The 20,170-nt window shown below is 38.0% G+C and overlaps 1 protein-coding gene across 10 annotated transcripts in view; it reads right to left on the reverse strand.

Moving 5' to 3' along the window:
• Positions 1 to 20,170, reverse strand: part of NBEA (neurobeachin) — an 862,398-nt gene that overhangs the window by 17,421 nt on the left and 824,807 nt on the right. For 4 of the 10 annotated variants that reach the window (XM_075061634.1, XM_075061637.1, XM_075061633.1 and 1 more), the window contains 6 exons: positions 19,318 to 19,380; positions 18,906 to 18,995; positions 16,962 to 17,154; positions 11,956 to 12,027; positions 7,688 to 7,843; positions 6,283 to 6,453 (listed from right to left, as the gene is read on the reverse strand). In XM_075061634.1, the coding sequence (XP_074917735.1) occupies positions 6,283 to 6,453; positions 7,688 to 7,843; positions 11,956 to 12,027; positions 16,962 to 17,154; positions 18,906 to 18,995; positions 19,318 to 19,380 (745 nt within the window). The remainder of the gene's footprint in view (positions 1 to 6,282; positions 6,454 to 7,687; positions 7,844 to 11,955; positions 12,028 to 16,961; positions 17,155 to 18,905; positions 18,996 to 19,317; positions 19,381 to 20,170) is intronic. The other 6 variants (XM_075061639.1, XM_075061638.1, XM_075061635.1 and 3 more) reach the window with 3 other exon arrangements.

The raw sequence follows: 20,170 nt of genomic DNA on the forward strand, positions 1-20,170 counted from the left end.
ATGTATTTATAATGGTCAGTGCAACCACAGTTAGAAAAAGCTGTGTTAACTCACACTTCTTGTAACTATTCTGTTGGAAGCTACCGTATGTAATGAGAAATGTCAAGTCCTAAGATCAATGAAATTTCAGGCCCTAGGGACAAAACAGGAATAGCATTGATCCTTTTAAAGAACACCAGTCACAGGCTGAATGTAATATATTGCACAGAGAGGCTCAGGAGGATAAGCAGCCAAGTCCAACCTACCTACCTGACAAAAAATTCAATCAGCTTTTAGCACTAGCTGCCTGCTCTGCTCTCCTTTCTTTCATGCAGGAGTGGGATTCCAATTAAAGTGTGCAAATTAATTTTTATCACTTCCAAATTAGTGTCTGAATTTGTGTCTGTTTCAGACTAAATCATCTGACCCTCACTTTTCTGCAATTCTATCATCTACTTAGGTCTCCATTCAAAGACAGATAATTTTCTATTTTCAGAATCACCTGTTTGAAAGAGACATTCAATAAAGCCAACATAGCATATACAAATAAAACAGTTGTAACAATACATATTGAACATTAGTGTGTATCACATAGTCTTTAGTATGCCTTTTATGAGGAATAATACAGTTATCGTGGCAATAAGCTAAACAAGTACCCAAAAAATCATAAAAGACAAAAAACAAAAACTGGTAATTGGATTTAATGCTGTCCTACAACAACTCTGCAGTTGTGAGAGACTAAACACAAGAGATTCACATTTCTTCTTTATGATTTTAAAACATGAATATCTCTGCTGTATTTTGAATTGTACATGTAAACAAACCTTTACCATTAAATTCACTGTACCTTTAAAAATGAAAACTTAACTAATAGATTTCTCAACCCTAATACTAAATATTAATGGAGAAGATTTTCAAAGGCAGTTAGGTGTCCACCTCACATCTGTGCCTTTGAAAATCTCCCCTTAATCTATTTGGCATAGATAGGGCCTGATCTTGCACATACTTAACACTCAGGCCTGGTCTACACTGTGTATGTGAGGGGTCGATCTAAGTTATGTAGCTTCAGTTACGTGAATACTGCAGCTGAAGTCGACGTACTTAGATCTACTCACTACGGTGTCTTCACTGCAATGAGTCGACAGGTGACACTCCCCCGTCAACTCTGCCTGCGCCTCTCGCTCCGGTGTAGTACCAGAGTTGACAGGAGAGTGCTTGGTGGTCGATTTATCGCATCTAGATTAGACGTGATAAATCAATCCCTGGTGGATCGACTGCTGCCCGTCAATCTTGCAGGTAATGTAAGACAAGCCCTCAGTGTAGTAATGAGTAATTTTAACGAGGTCACTGAGATTGCTCCACTTACCTTGTAGTAAGTGTATGCATAATTTGACCCATATTGGACCAGAGTTGGTTCTCACTCAAACCCATAGACAGACTCCCACTGAGTTCAGTGGCAGCTTAATAGCCCATAATGAGTGTTTCAGACCTATTTGAAAACAGTTTGGAAATATTTCAGACTGTCCTGAATCAATTTTCTTCTACCCACAGACATATATAATGTGGTGATCCTTAAAAACTTCCTACTTGCCTCAGATAACTAAATAAAGTTACTTAATATTTATAGTATTCACTACAGTAATTTTAGGGAGGGATAGGGAAAAATGCAGACACTGAGGCAATTATATTTATTTCTCTAAGTCTATTTTCATGGGAAACCACTGCATTTTAAAACTTTGTAAAATTTCATTTTCCTCACATCACAGAAAATAACTGTGACAAATGCAAATTTAAAGCAAAAAAAAAAGCCTTTTTGTTATGGATTGCAGCAACATATTCTATGTTATAAATTACTTTATATATTCTGTGTAGCGAAATCCTTGTAAAATTGTAACAGAGATCTCCATCCCTCTTTCCAAGTGAGCAAGGTCTTAACCACTGAGCTGGAGCAGCACATTTCAAGACTCTTACCCAAACCAATTATTTCCCATTCCTCTGATTTAAACCAGAGCTGATCTACTAGTTCCCACACAGACAATCATGAACTGAGGTCACCTGCTAAGCACAATGTCTATACAGATTGTTTAGTAAAGAGTTCTGCACGAGTTTGACAGGTTTGACTATTGACGTATGTGATGTTTACTCAGGATTCCAACTAATACATTAGATTCTCATGAACTGTAGCTAAACCAGTAAGGAGTTCATCCTGACAATCTTTTCTCACAATATATTTGGAAATAATCTATTAAGTGCCATAGATATGTTTTCTTTAAGTCAAAGCATGGTTTATGTTTTATACATAAATACACATACAATGTTTTAAAATATATAACTGAAAATATTTAATAAAGTATGGTGCTTTAGAAAAGAATGTTTTCTGGTAATTGGATGCACTGAACCTGAAATTGATAATTAACTGTCTTTCAGTTTAAGAGATCATTATAAAGTCAAGCACCTAGCCCACATAATTACTATAACCTGACATTTTTCTTTGAATTCTTCACCTCCTTACAATCCGTGATATAATATATCTTATCTGTGTCGCCAGATGACAGCTCTTAAGAAACTAATCCTTTTCTGAAAATATCATCTGCATCTTTCTAGGGAGCCATTCTAAAGATATTAACTAACTGGATTTAACCTACACTGAACATCTTACTTTCATTTTTCCTACAAGATATGTCCTATTCTACTAGCAATAAATGTATAAGAAATGTTGATGCAACAAAGAAATATTTCCTAACAGAATTATTTCATTAACTTAACCCTTGTATCTCCAATAACAAGAATCTTTGAGAGGATCATAAAATGTGTATAAAATTATTAGTGTGAAACAGTCACTTATTTGACAACTTGAAGTCATGGCTATAAGGGATAAAATCTTTCTTGCTACAGACCTGAATGTATGATTGTGAATGAAAGTACCCTGCATTCACATCCTATACATTATTTGTACAAAATATGCCTTGTGAGGTATCATTTGAAACTAATAACTTGCTGGTCAGTAATATACTGGTGAAACCGTCACAGCCCTGACTAGACAAAAATTATTAAACAGGTCTACTCTGGACAAAGGAACGTGTGTTTACCTCAATTTACATGGAATTAGTAAACAGGGTCCTTGAGAAAGCAAGAGGGGACAATGGCAGTAGATAAGCCAAATCTGCATTTTAGCTGTAGGATTTGATATATAAAATATATATATTTTAGGTGTTGGAACATGTGAAAAGATGCCTTCTTGAATGTCAAGGAAAGAGAACAGCCAGGTAAACAACTTGACTAGCAATGGGATCAGATAAACAACTCGGCCAGCAGACCAGTCAGGTAAACAACTGAGTTAGCAAACTAATCTTAGTGTTAGGCAGAAAAGTGTTTATACAGTATATAATGAATGACTTTGTAACAATGTATTTTAGGTAAGCACCTGAACATGGGGGCACACTTGCATTTAACCCTATTGGTGGACTCACTCACTGTAGCAGCAAGCAAACAACATTTACTACATCAGCTCAAGAGTCCGTCTGTGAACAAGGGAGAAGAAAAAGCATGGAGACACCTTCATCACAAAACTCCATTTCACCGTCTTTACTGTTTGAAAAAAACAGGGTAATCCTTTGAGGGGTAATCCTCAGAAGACTCTACTTCAAAAGGTGACTGGACTATAAAAACAAGGGGCAAAAACACCCTGAGGGCTCTCTTCCTATCACTCTTTCACCTAAGACGACAAAGGAACCAGCTCTTTGACTTCGTGGGAGATTATGACCTAAGAATTTGGTCAACAATATTGCTGGGAATCTGTAGTAAGGATTTTACCTTGAACCAAGTCTAGCTTGTTAAATTTAGCTACTAGAAAGCATTCTATCTTTATTTCTCTTGTAACCATTTTTTTACTTTAATGCCTTATACTTGTACTCACTTACAGCCTCTCTCTTTGTAATTAAATAAACCCTGTCTCGTTCTTTAATCAAAATTAATCCAGTGTTAATCTGAATTGCTTGGTAACTCCATTTGAGTTAGCAAACTGTTGTACATTGACCTCTTATGGGGCAATGGAGCTCCAGTATCTGGATTGTCCAGGAGAGGGCTGGACAGTGCAAAACACACATTTGGGGGAGAGGGGGAAATTTGAAACTAGGAGTGTGTTGGGGTCACCCTGCAGGTAATAACCAAGATTGCTGGAAGCCAGAGTGTGACTAGAATGTTGCTGACAGGCGGCTGAAGTCAGAGTTGCTGGGCCACAGCTCTAGCTATACACAGACACTCGGTGTGACCTGCCTGCTGTTAGGCTGGTTGTGACTGGCCCAGGTTGGGAGCTACAACAACAAAATATTTTGAGGCACCCAAGGTTGTATGGCAGGTGGTGATACAACCCCTCACTAGTCTTGATTGCACCCTGTAATGTGACAATGATATCTGGATGGTTAAAAGACGGATTCAGGAACTGTGTATAGAGTTTTAAAACGCAATAAGCTCTTCACCAAAGGGCAGAATCTGATTTATTGCTTACCGACATATGTTCAGGAAAAACCAAAACAACTGTCAAATGGACTCTTAGGGAAGTTGCCTGTAACCCATATAGGAAAAGATGTAGAAGGCAATCAATTTTTCCCCCCAAGAACGGATTTCCATTAGTTGAATCATATTAGATTAGATTTAGATTTTGGCCTCCTCACAGGTTCGGCAGCTAGGCCAAGTATTTTACCATCTGTGCAGTGTCTTTCATACATCCAATGATACTGTTGTATTCAAATTAGCTATGGAGTAGGGGTGGTGGTTGGTGAGTTATCTATGATATCTGAATGGTCTAGGACTAAATATATGCCTTACTGCATTCGTTTAATTCATAAAGTCAAAAGGACTGAATTTAAAACTGGATGGTAATAGATTCTGAATTCCAGTGATGGTTGAACCTGATGATATCTGAACAAAACCAATTCTCAACCACACTTGTAGCTCTTTCCATCACTGCACAATAACTCAACATTCTACATTTCAGTGACACAGAGTGACAATCCTCAAATAGTATTATATAGATAATGCCACAGACATCTTCACAGATTTGTCCCTTCCATTTTTATCTCTGCTATCAGACCTCTACAGTGACATTCCCTTGATGAGAATGTGTGTATATTATATATGTACATGCTAGCCTCCCCTATAAATCCAAATCTGAGATAATTAATTTCTTCTTTTTATTTAACATAACTGTGTAAAACTTTTTAAAAACTCAGCAAGTAATGCAAGCAGAATAAAAGTCTGGGAAATGCACAAATATTGTAAATATTTTCATTTTGGGCTCTTCCATATTCAGCAAAATGTCTATGAAATTCTATACAGCACTCACAGAACCATTCTACAATTTTACAAATTGCATCTCAGAGTCCATTACTTTTTAGCAGACAGAACAGTAAACATTTTTGTTCCCATATTGAAAGACAATAGCAAACATCTTGATTACCTGAATGATCAACAGAAAATTCCTCTAATTGCATTCTTAGTATACATTTTAGCCTTTTATTATCTATTTTCTCAATAAGGACTCAGCAAATGATTACTGAATAGTTATCTCTATCTGATTTACTCTTGTCCCAAGCTGTTCTGGTGCACTGTCAAAAATTTTCCCTTTTCCACCACAGAGGAATAACATAATAATAATAATAATAAATCTAGCCTTCCCTCACAAATGAAATGGAAACTTTTACTGACATTTTATTTTTCCCTTTTTATTCAAACACACCACTTCTATACCAATATTGTACTCCCCTTTAAGACTGTTCCTCAGAGTTACTCATTTGATTCTCCAATATGTGTGACACCTCTGTTTGTGCAGGTTAACATCTGTAATACGGTGTAAAAAGAAAAATAGGGTGGGGGAGGAGATGGCCTTACAAAATAACAAAAGTTAATTAATTAAAATGGAATGGAAACAGTTATAGGGAAGGAGATATCCAAATATGGAGATACATGTTCTGCCTCTTGAGGGTACAAAGCTTACTCTTTTTGTTCCAGTATGTTGCAACAGGATGATACAGGTGATAGAAATAATTATGAATTTAAGAAAATGCTCTCAAGTTATGATTAGGCCTTGAAATGATTTATCAAAAATATTTTTACACACATAAGCCCTTTAAATATCTATATTCACTTTTTTCTGAACTAATTTCTCATCACTATTACACTGTACTTGCAATGCACAAGAATAACATATACATTTTCTAATTTTTATTGATGTTAATGGAACAGATTTAAAAATCAAGATACAGAATATAAAGTTAGCATGTGTTTATCACAATGTATACTTACTGCTATTTGGATTATCTCCTATAATATGATGTCGGCCACTCCAGTACCAAAGAAGCAATGTAGCATCACGAGATCCAGAGACAATATAGCAATCACCACCAATATAGGATTCTGATCTGGCAAGGCAAGTAACTACATCCCAGTGGCCAAAAACAATTTGAGTTAATTTTCCTGCAGTAAAAGAAATTACAAGTTTGGTTTCTGTGTGTATTTGTATTCTTTTTTATATAAGTGACAACAAGCTAATTTAAATAACAGGGAAACCAAATAAATTTAATTCAACCATGTTTTTGGACATTTGTAGCCAGTAGTAATTTGAACAGCCCAAAGGCTGCTCTAATTTGATGCAGGATGGATGGATGGTCCCGTACAGAGGCTGCTCAAGGATCAGGGAAGTGCAAAGGTGAGCTTTAAACTATTCACCTTTGCACTTCCTGGACCTTTGTTCTCTGCAGATCAGCTACACTCCAAGCCCTGATCTTAAAAGTTAAAAGAACATAAGAACGTAAGAACAGCCATACTGGTTCAGACCAAAGATCCATCTAGCCCAGTATCCTATCTTCTAACAGCGGCTAATGCCAGGTGCCCCAGAGGGAATGAACACACCAGGTAATCATCAAGTGATCCATTTCCTGTTGCTCATTCCCCACTTCTGGCGAACAGAGGCTAGGGACATCATCCCCGCCCAACAGTCATTGTTCCATGAGCTTTTAACTTTCTGCTGTGCAAAATGATTTTACATAGTCTCATGAATGATTGTCAATATATAAAATCAAATGAACTGTTCCATAACAATATTACAACATTATGCTGAAAGAACCTATATTTGTTCCACATTAATGTCAACTGCAGGCCTACAATGTTAGTCATCTTTTTTTAATACTCCAATCAGTTTTTAAGTAATACGGGCTCCAAATATATTACAGTGGAAATTTGATCAGAACACAAAACAAACACAAAGAAACAAAAAATTCTACTGACAATGGGTAGTATATTATGTAAATCTGATTTCACATTAGATCAACGAAACAAAGAACCACTCACTATCACTAAAACCAAACAACTGAATGTAGAGTCCATGTAAAACAAATCAACCTACCCAATCAAAAAAATATTGTAATATAATAAATAGCTTTGGTTCACCTTTTTACACAAGGAATCAATTAATTGATATCACAATGGTTTGTATAGCTTTCATTAGCAAAACAGTCAACTTTTTGGTTTTCTGTTACATAAATTATCTTCAAAATAACATCCATAAGCTATTACAAGCAGATCTTTATGAAGAAGAATTTCTATAATTTCTTGTGTGGTAAGCACTGTGCATTAAATACTGTTACTTTGACTAACAGCCATATAGTGACATAAGAGCCCATAGGAAACAGGATATTGTGTTTACGGTCACCTGTTTCTGTAGAATAAACCCGAAAGCTCTTGTCCCAGAAGCCACAGATAAGAATGTAGCGATTATCTGCTGTGACCACAAAACAATGCGCATTGATCTGGATGCTCTGATCCACAAGGTCTGTGATCTGCCGTTTGTTCACACCAGAGTTATTGGCTGTAAAGAAATGCAAAACACATTTATGAATAAGCCATTCCAACACCTTCCTGTCATGCACTTAAGGGAGAAAATGAATACATTTAACTCTCAATGAAGTGTGAATTTGCTGTTCAGTAAGCATTTTGAATATAAACATTTGGAGCTGTCTATCCTGGATGTCAGAAATATAAAATTATTGTGACTCTTAAGGTTTCCCTTTGAATAAGACAGAAGATTTTATACGCTGCGACAATTCTTGATAAACTGCTTAACACATTGTATAATATGTGCTAATATTTTAAGTACACTGCAGAAGTATTCTCCGATAAAACAGCTACACACTGAACTATAATTCCAATCCTAACATAAACAAACTGTGTGGAGTCAATTCTTACATAAGAACGGCCATACTGGGTCAGATCAAAGGTCCATCAAGCCCAGTATCCTGTCCTCTGACAGTAGCTAATGCCAGGTGATCCATGTCCTGTCACTCAATCCCAGCTTCTGGCAAACAGAGGCTAGGGACACCTTTCCTGCCCATCCTGGCTAATAGCCACTGATGGACCTATCTAGCTCCCTTTTGAACCCCGTTAGAGTATTGGCCTTCACAACATCCTCTGGCAAGGAGTTCCAGAGGTTGACAGTGTGTTGTGTGAAAAAATACTTTCTTGTGTTTGTTTTAAAACTGCTAACTATTTATTTCATTTGGTGGCCCCTTGTTCTTGTATTATGAGAAAGAGTAAATAACACTTCCTTATTTACTTTCTCTAGACCACTCATGATTTTATAACTTCCATCATATCCCCCCTTAGTCACCTCTCTTCCAAGCAGAAAATCAGACTTCTTAATCTCTCCTCATATGGAAGCTGTTCCATACCCCTAATCATTTTTGTTGCCCCTTTCTGAACTTTTTCCAATTCCACTATTTTTTGAGGGGGATGGGGTGACAACATCTGCATGCAGTATTCAAAGTGTGGGCGTACCATGGATTTATACAGAGGCAATGAGATATTTTCTGTCTTATTATCTATCCCTTTCTTGATTCCCAACATTCTATTCGCTTTTTTGACTGCTGCTGCACATTGAGTGGATGATTTCAGAGAAGAATCCACAACTATCTCTTTCTTGAGTGGTAACAGCTAATTTAGACCCCATCATTGTATATGTGTAGTTAGGATTATGTTTTCCAATGTGCCTTACTTTGCATTTATCAACATTAAATTTCATCTGCCAATTGTTGCCTAGTCACCCAGCTTTGTGAGATCCTTTTGCAGCTCTTTGCAGTCTGCCTGGGACTTAACTATCTTGAGTAGTTTTGTATTATCTGCAAATTTTACCACCTCGCTGTTTACCCCTTTTCCCAGATCACTTATGAATATGTTAAATAGGACTGAGCCCAGTACAGATCCCTGGGGGACACCACTATTTACCTCTCTCCATTCTGAAAACTGACCATTTATTCCTACCCTTTCTTTCCTATCTTTTAACCAGTTATCAATCCGTGAGAGAATCTTCCCTCTAATCCCATGACTGCTTATTTTGCTTAAAAGCCTTTGGTGAGGGACCTTGTCAAAGACTTTCTGAAAATCTAAATACACTATATCCACTGGATCTCCTTTGTCAACATGCCTGTTGACCCCTCTCAAATAATTCTAGTAGATTGTTGAGGCATGATTTCCCTTTACACAAACCATGTTGACTATTTCCCAACAAATTATGTTCATCTATGTGTCTGTCAATTTTGTTCTTTATGACAGTTTCAACCAATTCTTGGTGATGCACCCTCTGCAGTGAACATCTCATCTTGTGTTGTACGGCCTTGATGTAAACCACACTTCCACACCCTGGATAGTTAGATGGGATGGGCATTGATGCAGTTGCAGAAGGGGAAGGTGGTCTACGCCTATAATCCCTATTCTTTTTTCTCTGTAAGTCCTGACGGATAGACATGGCAGAGTAATAGAGGGATGATTGAGGCCTGTAGTGTTTCCTTGAAGGGGCTGGGGTGTACAACTCAAAGGACTTTAGAATCGTCCCTGAGTCCTTTAGCCCATGGAGCTTTGTCTCTCTCTGTTCCGAAAAGAATGAGGATTACTCAAAGGGCAGGTCCTGGAAAGTCTGTTGGACCTTGTGCAGGAGCCCAAGAACTGTAACCAGGAACTTCTATGCATGGTCACCGCTGAAGCCATGGACCTGGCAGCTGTATCAGCTGCATCTAGAGTAGCTTATAATGAGACCTTTGACACCGATTTTCCCTCCCACTAGGGAGGAGAGCTATTGCCTAGCATCTTGTGGCAGCAAGTCTTTACATTTCTGCATGGAGTCCCATGTATTACAGTCATGTCTGCCCAACAACGTCTGCTAATTTGCAGTTCTGAGATGTAACCACTGCCCACAGAATAAACTCCCTTACCAAAGAGGTCTAATCTTACTGATTCCTCTGATTTTGGGGTTGCACCCTAATGTCCCTGCCTTTCTCTCTCACTGGCTGCCGATAGTATTAGGGACCTGAAGGTGAGGAGATGGGTGTAAAGAAGTTGATAACTTTGGGCAGGTACATAGCACTTTTGCTCAGCCCTTTTTGAAAGACCTGCAGTGGCTAAAATATCAAGCAGGCGTTGGGAGGACTGTTTTACTACCTCCATCTGTACGTCCAGATTTAAGGCCATCCCTTTGAACAATTCCTGATGAGCCTTATAGTCATCTGGAGGAGGAAACATGCCACCTCCTGAGACTGCCTTCTCAGGGGAGGAGGCCAGCACTGGTTTACGATGCTCTTCCTCCCCTTCTTGATCTATGGGATCCTGTTGTGCCTGCTCCTGGAGTCTGGTAGCAGCTCAGTACTGGAGTTGGGAAGAGGTGCCCAGCTGGTGGAAAGGTGCAGGATGCCTTTTTTGAAGCCACTAACTAGGAGCACCTGGCATATGCTCTGGAAACTGGGGAAAAATACCATGAATTCCAAAAGGGCCACAGAATCAGTGTAAGACCCCAGTGACCTCCTGGCCCACCACTTGATGGTACTCCTGTGACTGGATCAATGGAAGGGTGGAAACATCTGGAGGTGTAATGAGTGCAGATTTGAGGACAAGAGACCCAATTTCCTACTCAGAAGAGGATGACTCTTTTTCTAATGACCATGGGGGTGCAGCCCTTGATGGTGCCGGTGATTGGTGCCTAGGTGGAGAGGTTCATAGTGAGGCCAGCATCACAGGTTTCCCCTTTGATGGTACTTTTGGGTGAACTGTCATGGGTAGGTGAAGTTTGTCCAGTACTGAGAGTTGTAATGATCCACCTGGTTCCCCTGTGTCCGCTGACACCAATAGCAATAGCTGTTTCACTGCCAGTGAAACCAGTACCAATAGTGAGAGGAAATCCCTGGCATCTGGAAATGCCTCAAGCATAGTGTTGGTACAATGCAATGCTGCAGATATGAGAGCTTCTTCTGGCTCTGGACTCGACGGTACCCATGTAGGTGCTGGAGTCAACGGTGCCAGCTTCTGCGGTACTGAGGCAGAGGAGTGTTGTGGATTACCCTCTTTTGGTAGTCTGCTTTTTATGTCTCTTCCTAGGCACTGGGGATTGGGATCAGTGCTGGCACTCTGACACAGCAGAAGCAGCACTCCTTACTGACACTGGGGCATTGGGTGCTAAGTGTGACCAGCCTGGCTCAGATGGAGATCTCAATCCCACCTTCATGAGCAGAGACTTTAACTTGGCTTTCCCATATTTTTCTACGTGAGGCTTAAGTCCTTGCAAAGTTGGAAATGGTCCCCAGTATGAGCTTCTCCAATGCACTTGAGTGCGAGTCACTCAGGGGCACAGCCTTATTACAGGAAATGCAAGGCTTGAAGGCCGGTGACTGAGGAATCCCTTGGCACCAGGGATTGGCAAAAAGGCAGATAAACACAGAAAATCTACCCTAATGGGTACCACTGAGAAATAAATATTTCTGGTGATTGTGCATGGGGTGCGCACACACCAATAGTAGAATGCACATGTGCAAACACTCGAAAAAGAATATTTGCCTGTTTTCTGTGTAAAACGAAGCACAATATACAAATATAGCTTAATCAACAATTCTTGAAAACACTGTTTTCAACTATATAACCATACTTTTATTATTTACATACCAATCAATGGATCCATTTCAATGGGAAGATGATGGGCTTGATCCAAAGAATATCCTGGGGCTCCTCTGAGGCCTATAGATGAAAGAAGGAATAAAACAAATATGGAACTTGCTTACAAAATTTTCGTATTGGTTTTCCAGTATTAGAATTGTAAAATGATTATACCCCATAAAAATGGTTAATCTCTTAACATTTCTTGTTGTATCAATTTTTAAGATTCCTTTTTCCATGTGACAAAATATAGAAGTTATTTACTCAAATAAATAAAATTAAATAAAAATACATATGCTAACTTTGAGCCAACATCTGCAGTTGCTGACTTCAGCAAATCAACTCCTCATTTACAATGGTGTAACCGACCATTATGTTATATACAAATACTGGGACAGAGCCTTGCAGTGCCACCACAGTGGTACAAAAGAGGAGAGACACTGGCTTAGGCAGCCAACTGGAGATTCCTTTTCTGGATGGAAATCCATGAGTGGTGTAAAGCTGGCATAGCTACCTCTATTCCAGCCACTGCTAGTATAAGAGATATTTCAGGGGCCTAGCCAGGGAGTGCCGCATTTAGCAATCCTAGTCCACACAAGTGCTACTATAGAGCTGTTACTGTTGGTGCAATGTACAGCTATACTTAAAAAGTCATTATTTGCCAAGAGTCACCATACAGTGCATTGGACCAGAGTTTCCTCCTATGCTTAGAAATACATATCTTGAATAGGTGTGGTTAACTGTGGTAGTTGTTGGCTTTTACAATGATGACCCCTATACGTGTGTGAAGAAGATAACATTTATGTATTTCTCTGAATTGAATGTTCAATAGTGAGCAATGGAGCCCCTCTCCCATCACACATGGATAGTTTATATTAGCGTACTATTCTGACAGAGTATCAGAGGGGTAGCCATGTTAGTCTGGATCTGTAAAAGCAGCAAAGAATCCTGTGGCGCCTTATAGACTAACAGATGTTTTGGAGCATGAGCTTTCGTGGGTGAATACCCACTTCGTCAGATGCATGTAGACAGATGCCTACATGCATCTGACGAAGTGGGTATTCACCCACGAAAGCTCAAGCTCCAAAACGTCTGTTAGTCTATAAGGTGCCACAGGATTCTTTGCTGCTTATTCTCATAGAGTAGATCTATCTTAAATGGCAGCATAAAAATACAAGTGCATAAATTCCATCCATTTGGGGAATAACATTCTAAACCCATGTTGGGTGGAAATGTTCTGCTCATTGAAACTGCTTCATTATTTTTTCAGTTTACTTAAAAGAAAACTGTAATTAAAAAGAAAATGGTATCTAATTTGTTTTGCGTTGCAAACTGAAATTGTGTAAAGTAAGCAGCACTTCTTATCATCTATAATCTGTGATGTTTTAATCAGAATTGACATTTCGGAGTTTTCTACTGGTTGTGGCAAATTTACTGAAAATATATTTATCAAATCCTCTAACAAGTACAACTCTGGACCCAGTGAATCAGTCATGTTGCAAGATCTCAAGCTTGGTATCCATAATTGATTGGGAGAGGGGACTAAGAGATTTAAATTGGGCTTGGGACATAACATGACAATCTTTTCCACGCCAGACCACTAGACTGTTTACCCTTACAATGTACATATATTTATGTATATTTATTTCCTTTTCTTCCCAAGTCTCCATAAGAGGAACTGGAGACTACTGCAGAATATGAATATACACACATATTATAACGGGGTTCAAAAGGGAGCTAGATAGATTCATGGAAGATAGGTCCATCAATGGCTATTAGCCAGGATGGGCAGGAATGGTGTTCCTAGCCTCTGTCTGCCAGAAGCTGGGACTGGGTGACAGGGCATGGACCACTTGATGATAACCTGCCTGTTCATTCCCTTTGGGGCACCTGGCATTGGCCACTGTCAGAAGACAGGATACTGGGCTTGATGGACCTTTGGTCTGACCCAGTATGGCCGTTCTTATGTTCTTATCGCCTGGGCAGGGGTCAGCAATCTTTCAGAAGTGATATGCTGAGTCTTCATTTATTCACTCTAATTTAAGGTTTCACGTGCGAGTAATACATTTTAACGTTTTTAGAAGGTCTCTTTCTATAAGTCTATAATATATAACTAAACTATTGTTGTATGTAAAGTAAATAAGGTTTTAAAAATGTTTAAGAAGCTTCATTTAAAATTAAATTAAAATGCAGAGCCCCCCGGACCGGTGGCCAGAACCTGGGCAGGGTGAGTGCCACTGAAAATTAGCTCACGTGCCATAGGTTGCCTGCCCTCGGTCTAGGTATACTTAATCCTGTTTTAGCATGGGGGATTGGACTGAGTCACCCTTCCATCCCTACATTTCTATGACTCTATACAAGACTTGGAATATTGTGCCCCAAGCCCCTGAGTGTTTTAGCTTGGGCTTCTTTAGATGCATTGTCATTGTGAAGTGTATGTGCCTTGGTAAATTAGATATGGTGAGGTAGTTTCAGAGATAAAGTACCAGCAGTAGTATTGCTGTAGAGTCTCTTAATATACAGTCTCTTAACAGAGTGAGTTGCAATGGTCTAGTCCTGAGGACACTTCCATGGTAAAGTCGTAATCTGATAGGGAGAGGAAAAGTCTCTGTCACCCAAAGAGGCAGAAAACACTATCTGCTGGTGTTGTGATGTGTGTATCCAGGATCATGGTATATGAATGCCAGACAAATCATCCTCCTTTCTTATACAGGAGTTTGCTATACCAGGCTGCAAACATTAATGATTTTTTCTTTTCTATATTACTGAGCCACAACTTTTAGGCCCTATTTATCACTGCAAGTAATCCTCACAAAAGGGGTGGGATGGAGAAGCAAAATTGGCGGAGAAAGACACTTGTGAGGGAGGTAGCACAATTTGGGTGCAGGATAGTTGGTGGGGGGAAGGCAAATGACTCTTTCCAAGGTCAGAAGACAAACTCAATCTTCTGTAATGTCAACAGACATTTGAAACTTATTATCACCATACCTTTTAAATTAAGAATTTTCCACTGACAATCCTTATATTTAGTAATAACATAGTCAGTTTCTACTAATGACATACATGTCTAGAGTAGCATGTCATAAAAGTAAAGAGGGTCCTCAATTAACCTTGAAAAATCTGTTTTACAAATCAGTAATTTAACACCTCACCTTAGAAAGCTAGAGACTTAGTATTAATGCACTATGCACAAGCTAATATGGAAAAATTAAGCTGTGTTTACATCTTATGATGGTACCTGACTATCTCTGTGCAGTTTTATGTTCATGACCCTATTCTAAATGCTAGATTGTTGGATTATTATTGTTGGAATAATTAAGTAAAAAACACTACAATTAAATGATGCCATAGTTTTATAATAGAAGATACAACTTTAAAAGTTCTTTTATAATTTAAATCTAAGTAGAAAAGAGAGACTTTTTAAGATTGTAAACCAAACCAGCAAGAATTAGAAAATTCAGCATTAAGACTGATACTCTGTCCTAAATTATGCTGTTGTGAAGTAACAGAAAATGACACATACAGTGTAAAAGCTAAAAACAGTGTAGGATTTATCTTGAATTTCTTGACTGTTTTGCTTACCCTTCTCTTTTGCCTTATTTATTCAAAAAGTATTGTGGTATTTTAGATAAATTCCAGGATGGCACAAAGGATGCATGGTTTAGTTCACATATGGTTTGTGAACTGAATTCTGCATGTTAGCAAAGATGTTCAAGTTTTACACAGATGTAAGTGAACAAAATAGTTACATGAACCTCAAGGAAAAATCAAGGCCTATAAGGCTTCTCTTAATTAAAGCATGGTTGCTAGGGAACACCTGAGGTTTCCTTAGATACCGCATCAGCTATTATTTACCGTTGTCACACTAAAGTGATGGGAGTGGGTGCGTTTCACTACTCCCACTGTTCTACTGCCCATTAAAAGATCCTTTTAAGAGACAGTAACACATACTAAGAGGTTCCCCAAGTGGCCTGCTAATAGGCAAGCGTGGTTAGCCAATGTCCCAGAAGACTTGAAAAACTTACAGAAGACTAACAAAACACTGTTATTAAAATTAGTATTAAAGTACTGTAGGAGACTGACTTGTTTATGGTCTCTTATGTTGGGTTTCTCAACTGCCAGTGTCACAAATGTTTATAAGCAAATGAATCTTTTGGCAACATGGCTACCACCTGTAGCAGGCTCAGATTACTAATTCTGAACAGAAAACATCTTTTAAATACATTTCCATTTCACAATTTATATATACCAATGACTACTTCTTACCCTTCAAACTTTTACGCTATTGGGATGAGCAAAATTAATATAATTATCGTTTAAAAAGATGTGTAAAACTCTGGATAAACTTTGGGTACCTCTGAATGTGGAGGTACCTGATATAATAGTCTAAGGTAATAATAAGATTTGCTTAAACTACCTCTAACCAGATAGCAGATGTGTATTGCACAGTGACAGAGCACAGAAACATTTAGAATAGAATGTTGAAATAGATTGATGACCACTTAGTTGTTCACAAGGGTAATGATTAAGTTCTTCTACTTCATCCATATTGGACACTCTGTAAGTGGAGCCAAGGAATATAGTGCTTTAGTTTTTGCTTGTACTATTGGCTCTTGTGAAGACATCTGTATATAGCTGACACACCTTCAAATAGTGAACAGTGATACACACATACTAACTAGCCCAGTACTATGTACTTCTGAAAATTGTGGCATATTATATATGTGGTGTCAAGAATAATAGTACTGTCCCAAAAAGGTTACATTAAAGACTGATACCGATGTAGCAACAAAGCAATTGGCTGCGAAGCGGATGTGGTGGTTTTGGGGCGGGTGCTTCTCGGAGTGATACCATGGAAAATGGACACTGAGTACTCAATACACACAGGGATAAGTGGGTAAAAAATTGTTGCTTATCTGTAGGCGAGTGGGATTAACCCAGCTACTCTACTTGAAACTTAAAAGATGCACTGCTTACAGAATGTTTAAATAAGAGATCTATCTATGAGCACCTACCTACTGTGTTGTGCCATCTATTCACTGCAAAAAGTCTGCTGCAAGTCACAGTTACCACTGCAGGAATGGTAAGGTGGGGAAGCGTGTTGGCTGCCACGTGTGTGACAGGAGAATTTGATGGAAATTTCAGCACCATAATAACATCCTGCTGCATCTGATCTTTAAACATGAGTGGACTCTGTGGAAGGAAACACTGTTGAGTAGAAAGGAGAAGAGAGCAGAAGAAAACAGAAGGGATAACACAATTAGTGAGGAGGTCTGAGGGAAAACAAGGTTAAAATGAGTAGACAAACGTGTACATACAGGGAAAACAATGCTATCTGCACTAGCAATAGAGGAGGGAAAACTATTGCTGGATCATTACATGAGGACAAATAGAGAAAATGTATGGTTACGGTCCATTAGGTTATCATTACAGGTTGTAAAGTGATAAATCAGCATTAATTCAAAAAATCAAAATACAAAATGATCAGAACAGTTAATATTCATACACTGTAGATAGGAGTCAAATAGAAGAGTCAGTTAACCCATTATTACATCAAAAACATAAAATTGTATAAAATCCAAAGGTTGAAACAAGAATTTTTAGAGGAACTCAGAAATCCCACAGATGATTAGTTATTTTTCTAGTCCATTGTAGATTTAAGTTAATCTTTAGAGAATACTACATGAATTGACTTTACTTTTTATTCCTTACAAACCATATTAAAAGGTATAAATGATTATAAAATCAGGGTGATAATGCTGTATGTAGAACATAATTTTTTCTCATGGCTAGTAACATTTTTATCATCAGTGAGGTTATATGAATCACGGAACTGGAAGGGTCCTCAAGAGGTCATCTAGTTCAGTCCCCTGCACTAGTGGCAGGACTAATTATCTAGACCATTCCTGACAGGTGTTTGTCTAACCTGCTCTTAAAAATCTCCAATGATGGAGATTCCATAACCTTCCCAGGCAATTTATTCCAGTGCTTAACCACCCTGACAGTTAGGAAGTTTTTCTTAATGTCCAATATAAACCTCCCTTGCTGCAATTTAAGTCCATTGCTTCGTGAAGCCCAATTTGCATGTATTAGATGTCTTCATAAATTAACTGCTGTATCAACTAGGATGAACTCTAGGAATTTTCTATTGATTTAAACTGCTGTCTAAAATACATTATCTACATTTTTAAGATCTAAAGTATCTAACTATCATGTAAATTTGCAGATACTGTTTAATTTAAAAAAGAGCAAAACTAAAATTTCCAGAGGAATTGCCATTTGCACAATGTAATTTTCCTTATGGGTAATGGAAACTATGAAAGCTAATGAAAATATTATGATCTGTTTACTGAAACTTCACAGGAATTTTCTTTCCCTCAGATGTTTAAACCAAAGACACTAATAGGGACAGATATCAGTATTTTTCACTTTGGCTACATAATATAATTCTTTGTAATGAGAACATTAAAGAGTGCATTGGTAATTAATGCTGAAGTTCAAATTTAAATTACAAGGACATGATGTGTTCTTTCACAGGAATGGACAGAAGGGTTCCAGTATGATTTTAACTACATATTTTCATTCCTGACAAGCAGCCAAAGTTCATAAATCACCCTGGAACGTTCTCCCCTTTTTTTGAAACAAAATGTTCAATATGAGAAAAGCATGCACTTATTTCTACTTCATGCAGTAATACTCAGCAACTACACATTTATGAAGATAGTTTTTAAATCTAAGATTGGGCAACAGAAGTCAGTGACTGTAGGAAGTTAGAGCTATTCCAACTTCCATCGTGCTGTTTAAGAGCCTGTATGCAATTTCTGCACAGAGTAAGGGCTATGGCATTGTAGGCAACTCAGGGCATGAAAAAAAAGTGTTACTTAAATAGGTATTTTATGACCTATAAAGGATCCTCAGCTTGAAAGGAAATAAATTCTCAACCAGCAGTTATATCTCACCAGGTGCATGGCAGAGCTCCGAGGCGGATGTGGCTCAATAAGCAACTGAGATGGCGTCTGTCCAAAGTTCTGTATCTGTGCCTCCATGGCCTGCAGGGAAAGGAGAGTGATTGTCATTATCAATATGCATCAAAGAGATAGGTCAACACACTATTTGACAATGCAAGCAAATCCTAAGTCAGCCATGAAAAAAGTCCAGAAAATTCACCGGGTGCTCTTCTCTCAGGCTGCAGACTCATCCAAGTGTTAGTATTTTGTAGACAAGCTCTGCTTCTCTTTTCAAGCATGCTTCAGTTAACCAAATAATCAATCTTATTTCCAATAGCTGGGGTTACATGTGAAAATGTTAACCTGTGAGGACATGCAGTTAAGGGCTTGAGAGATTTCTTTGCACCAAATACAACACATATACCTTAATAAAGTCCTTTGTAAGGAGGAAAGTATGAGGGTCTCTAATAAAATACGCCTCTGGGATCTTAAAAGGGGAGGAAGCAAATTGAGAAACAAAATTCATGGACAATGTATAAGAAAAAAATAATCACAATTTCACTAACACAACGGTTAAAAATAAAAAATACTGGAAATATATCATTTCAAGATACACTATAGCTACAGGGGTTACAATAAAAGTCTTTAGATAATGATCTAACTTCTAGGTAGTGTTCTTTACCAGATAAGACAATATTTAGTTTTTGTGTTTATTTTGGATGAGTTTTCACACCACAGAATATCAACAGTTATAAAACCATGAAATATATACCGGTAATTAGTAACTCCAACTAAATTTCAGCACCAAATTCTGCTCTCAGTGTACAACAGAGTAACTCCACAAACAGTAGAAACTGGCCCACAGACTGAGATGTTTCAACAACCTACACAACCCACTCAAACATCCAAGTGTTTTTATGGTATATTTAAAACAATTGCTGAATTTTTTTTTTTACTGCCTCAATTAATGATACTATTTAAGAACACTCCACGACTTTCAGATACTAAGGCTGCATTTCAGTGGATTTCAGAAAATCCAGAACTACACTATAAATTAAGAAGTTGATTAAAAAAAAACAAAACACTAAGTAGTATATACCCATTTATTTGAAAGGACCATGCCATAAATAATTTTCTTGTTTGTTTCAATGAGTTTCTCACCTTAGCAAGCAAAAACAGCACATAAAAAAGCCCCCTAAAATATAAACCACATTGATGAATTATATTATTTCTTCTAAAACAATTTAAGAGGCAGTAGAACCTCTTCAATGTGCAGT

The sequence above is a fragment of the Chelonoidis abingdonii genome, chromosome 1, assembly GCF_003597395.2.
Source record: "Chelonoidis abingdonii isolate Lonesome George chromosome 1, CheloAbing_2.0, whole genome shotgun sequence".
Taxonomy (NCBI): domain Eukaryota; kingdom Metazoa; phylum Chordata; order Testudines; family Testudinidae; genus Chelonoidis; species Chelonoidis abingdonii.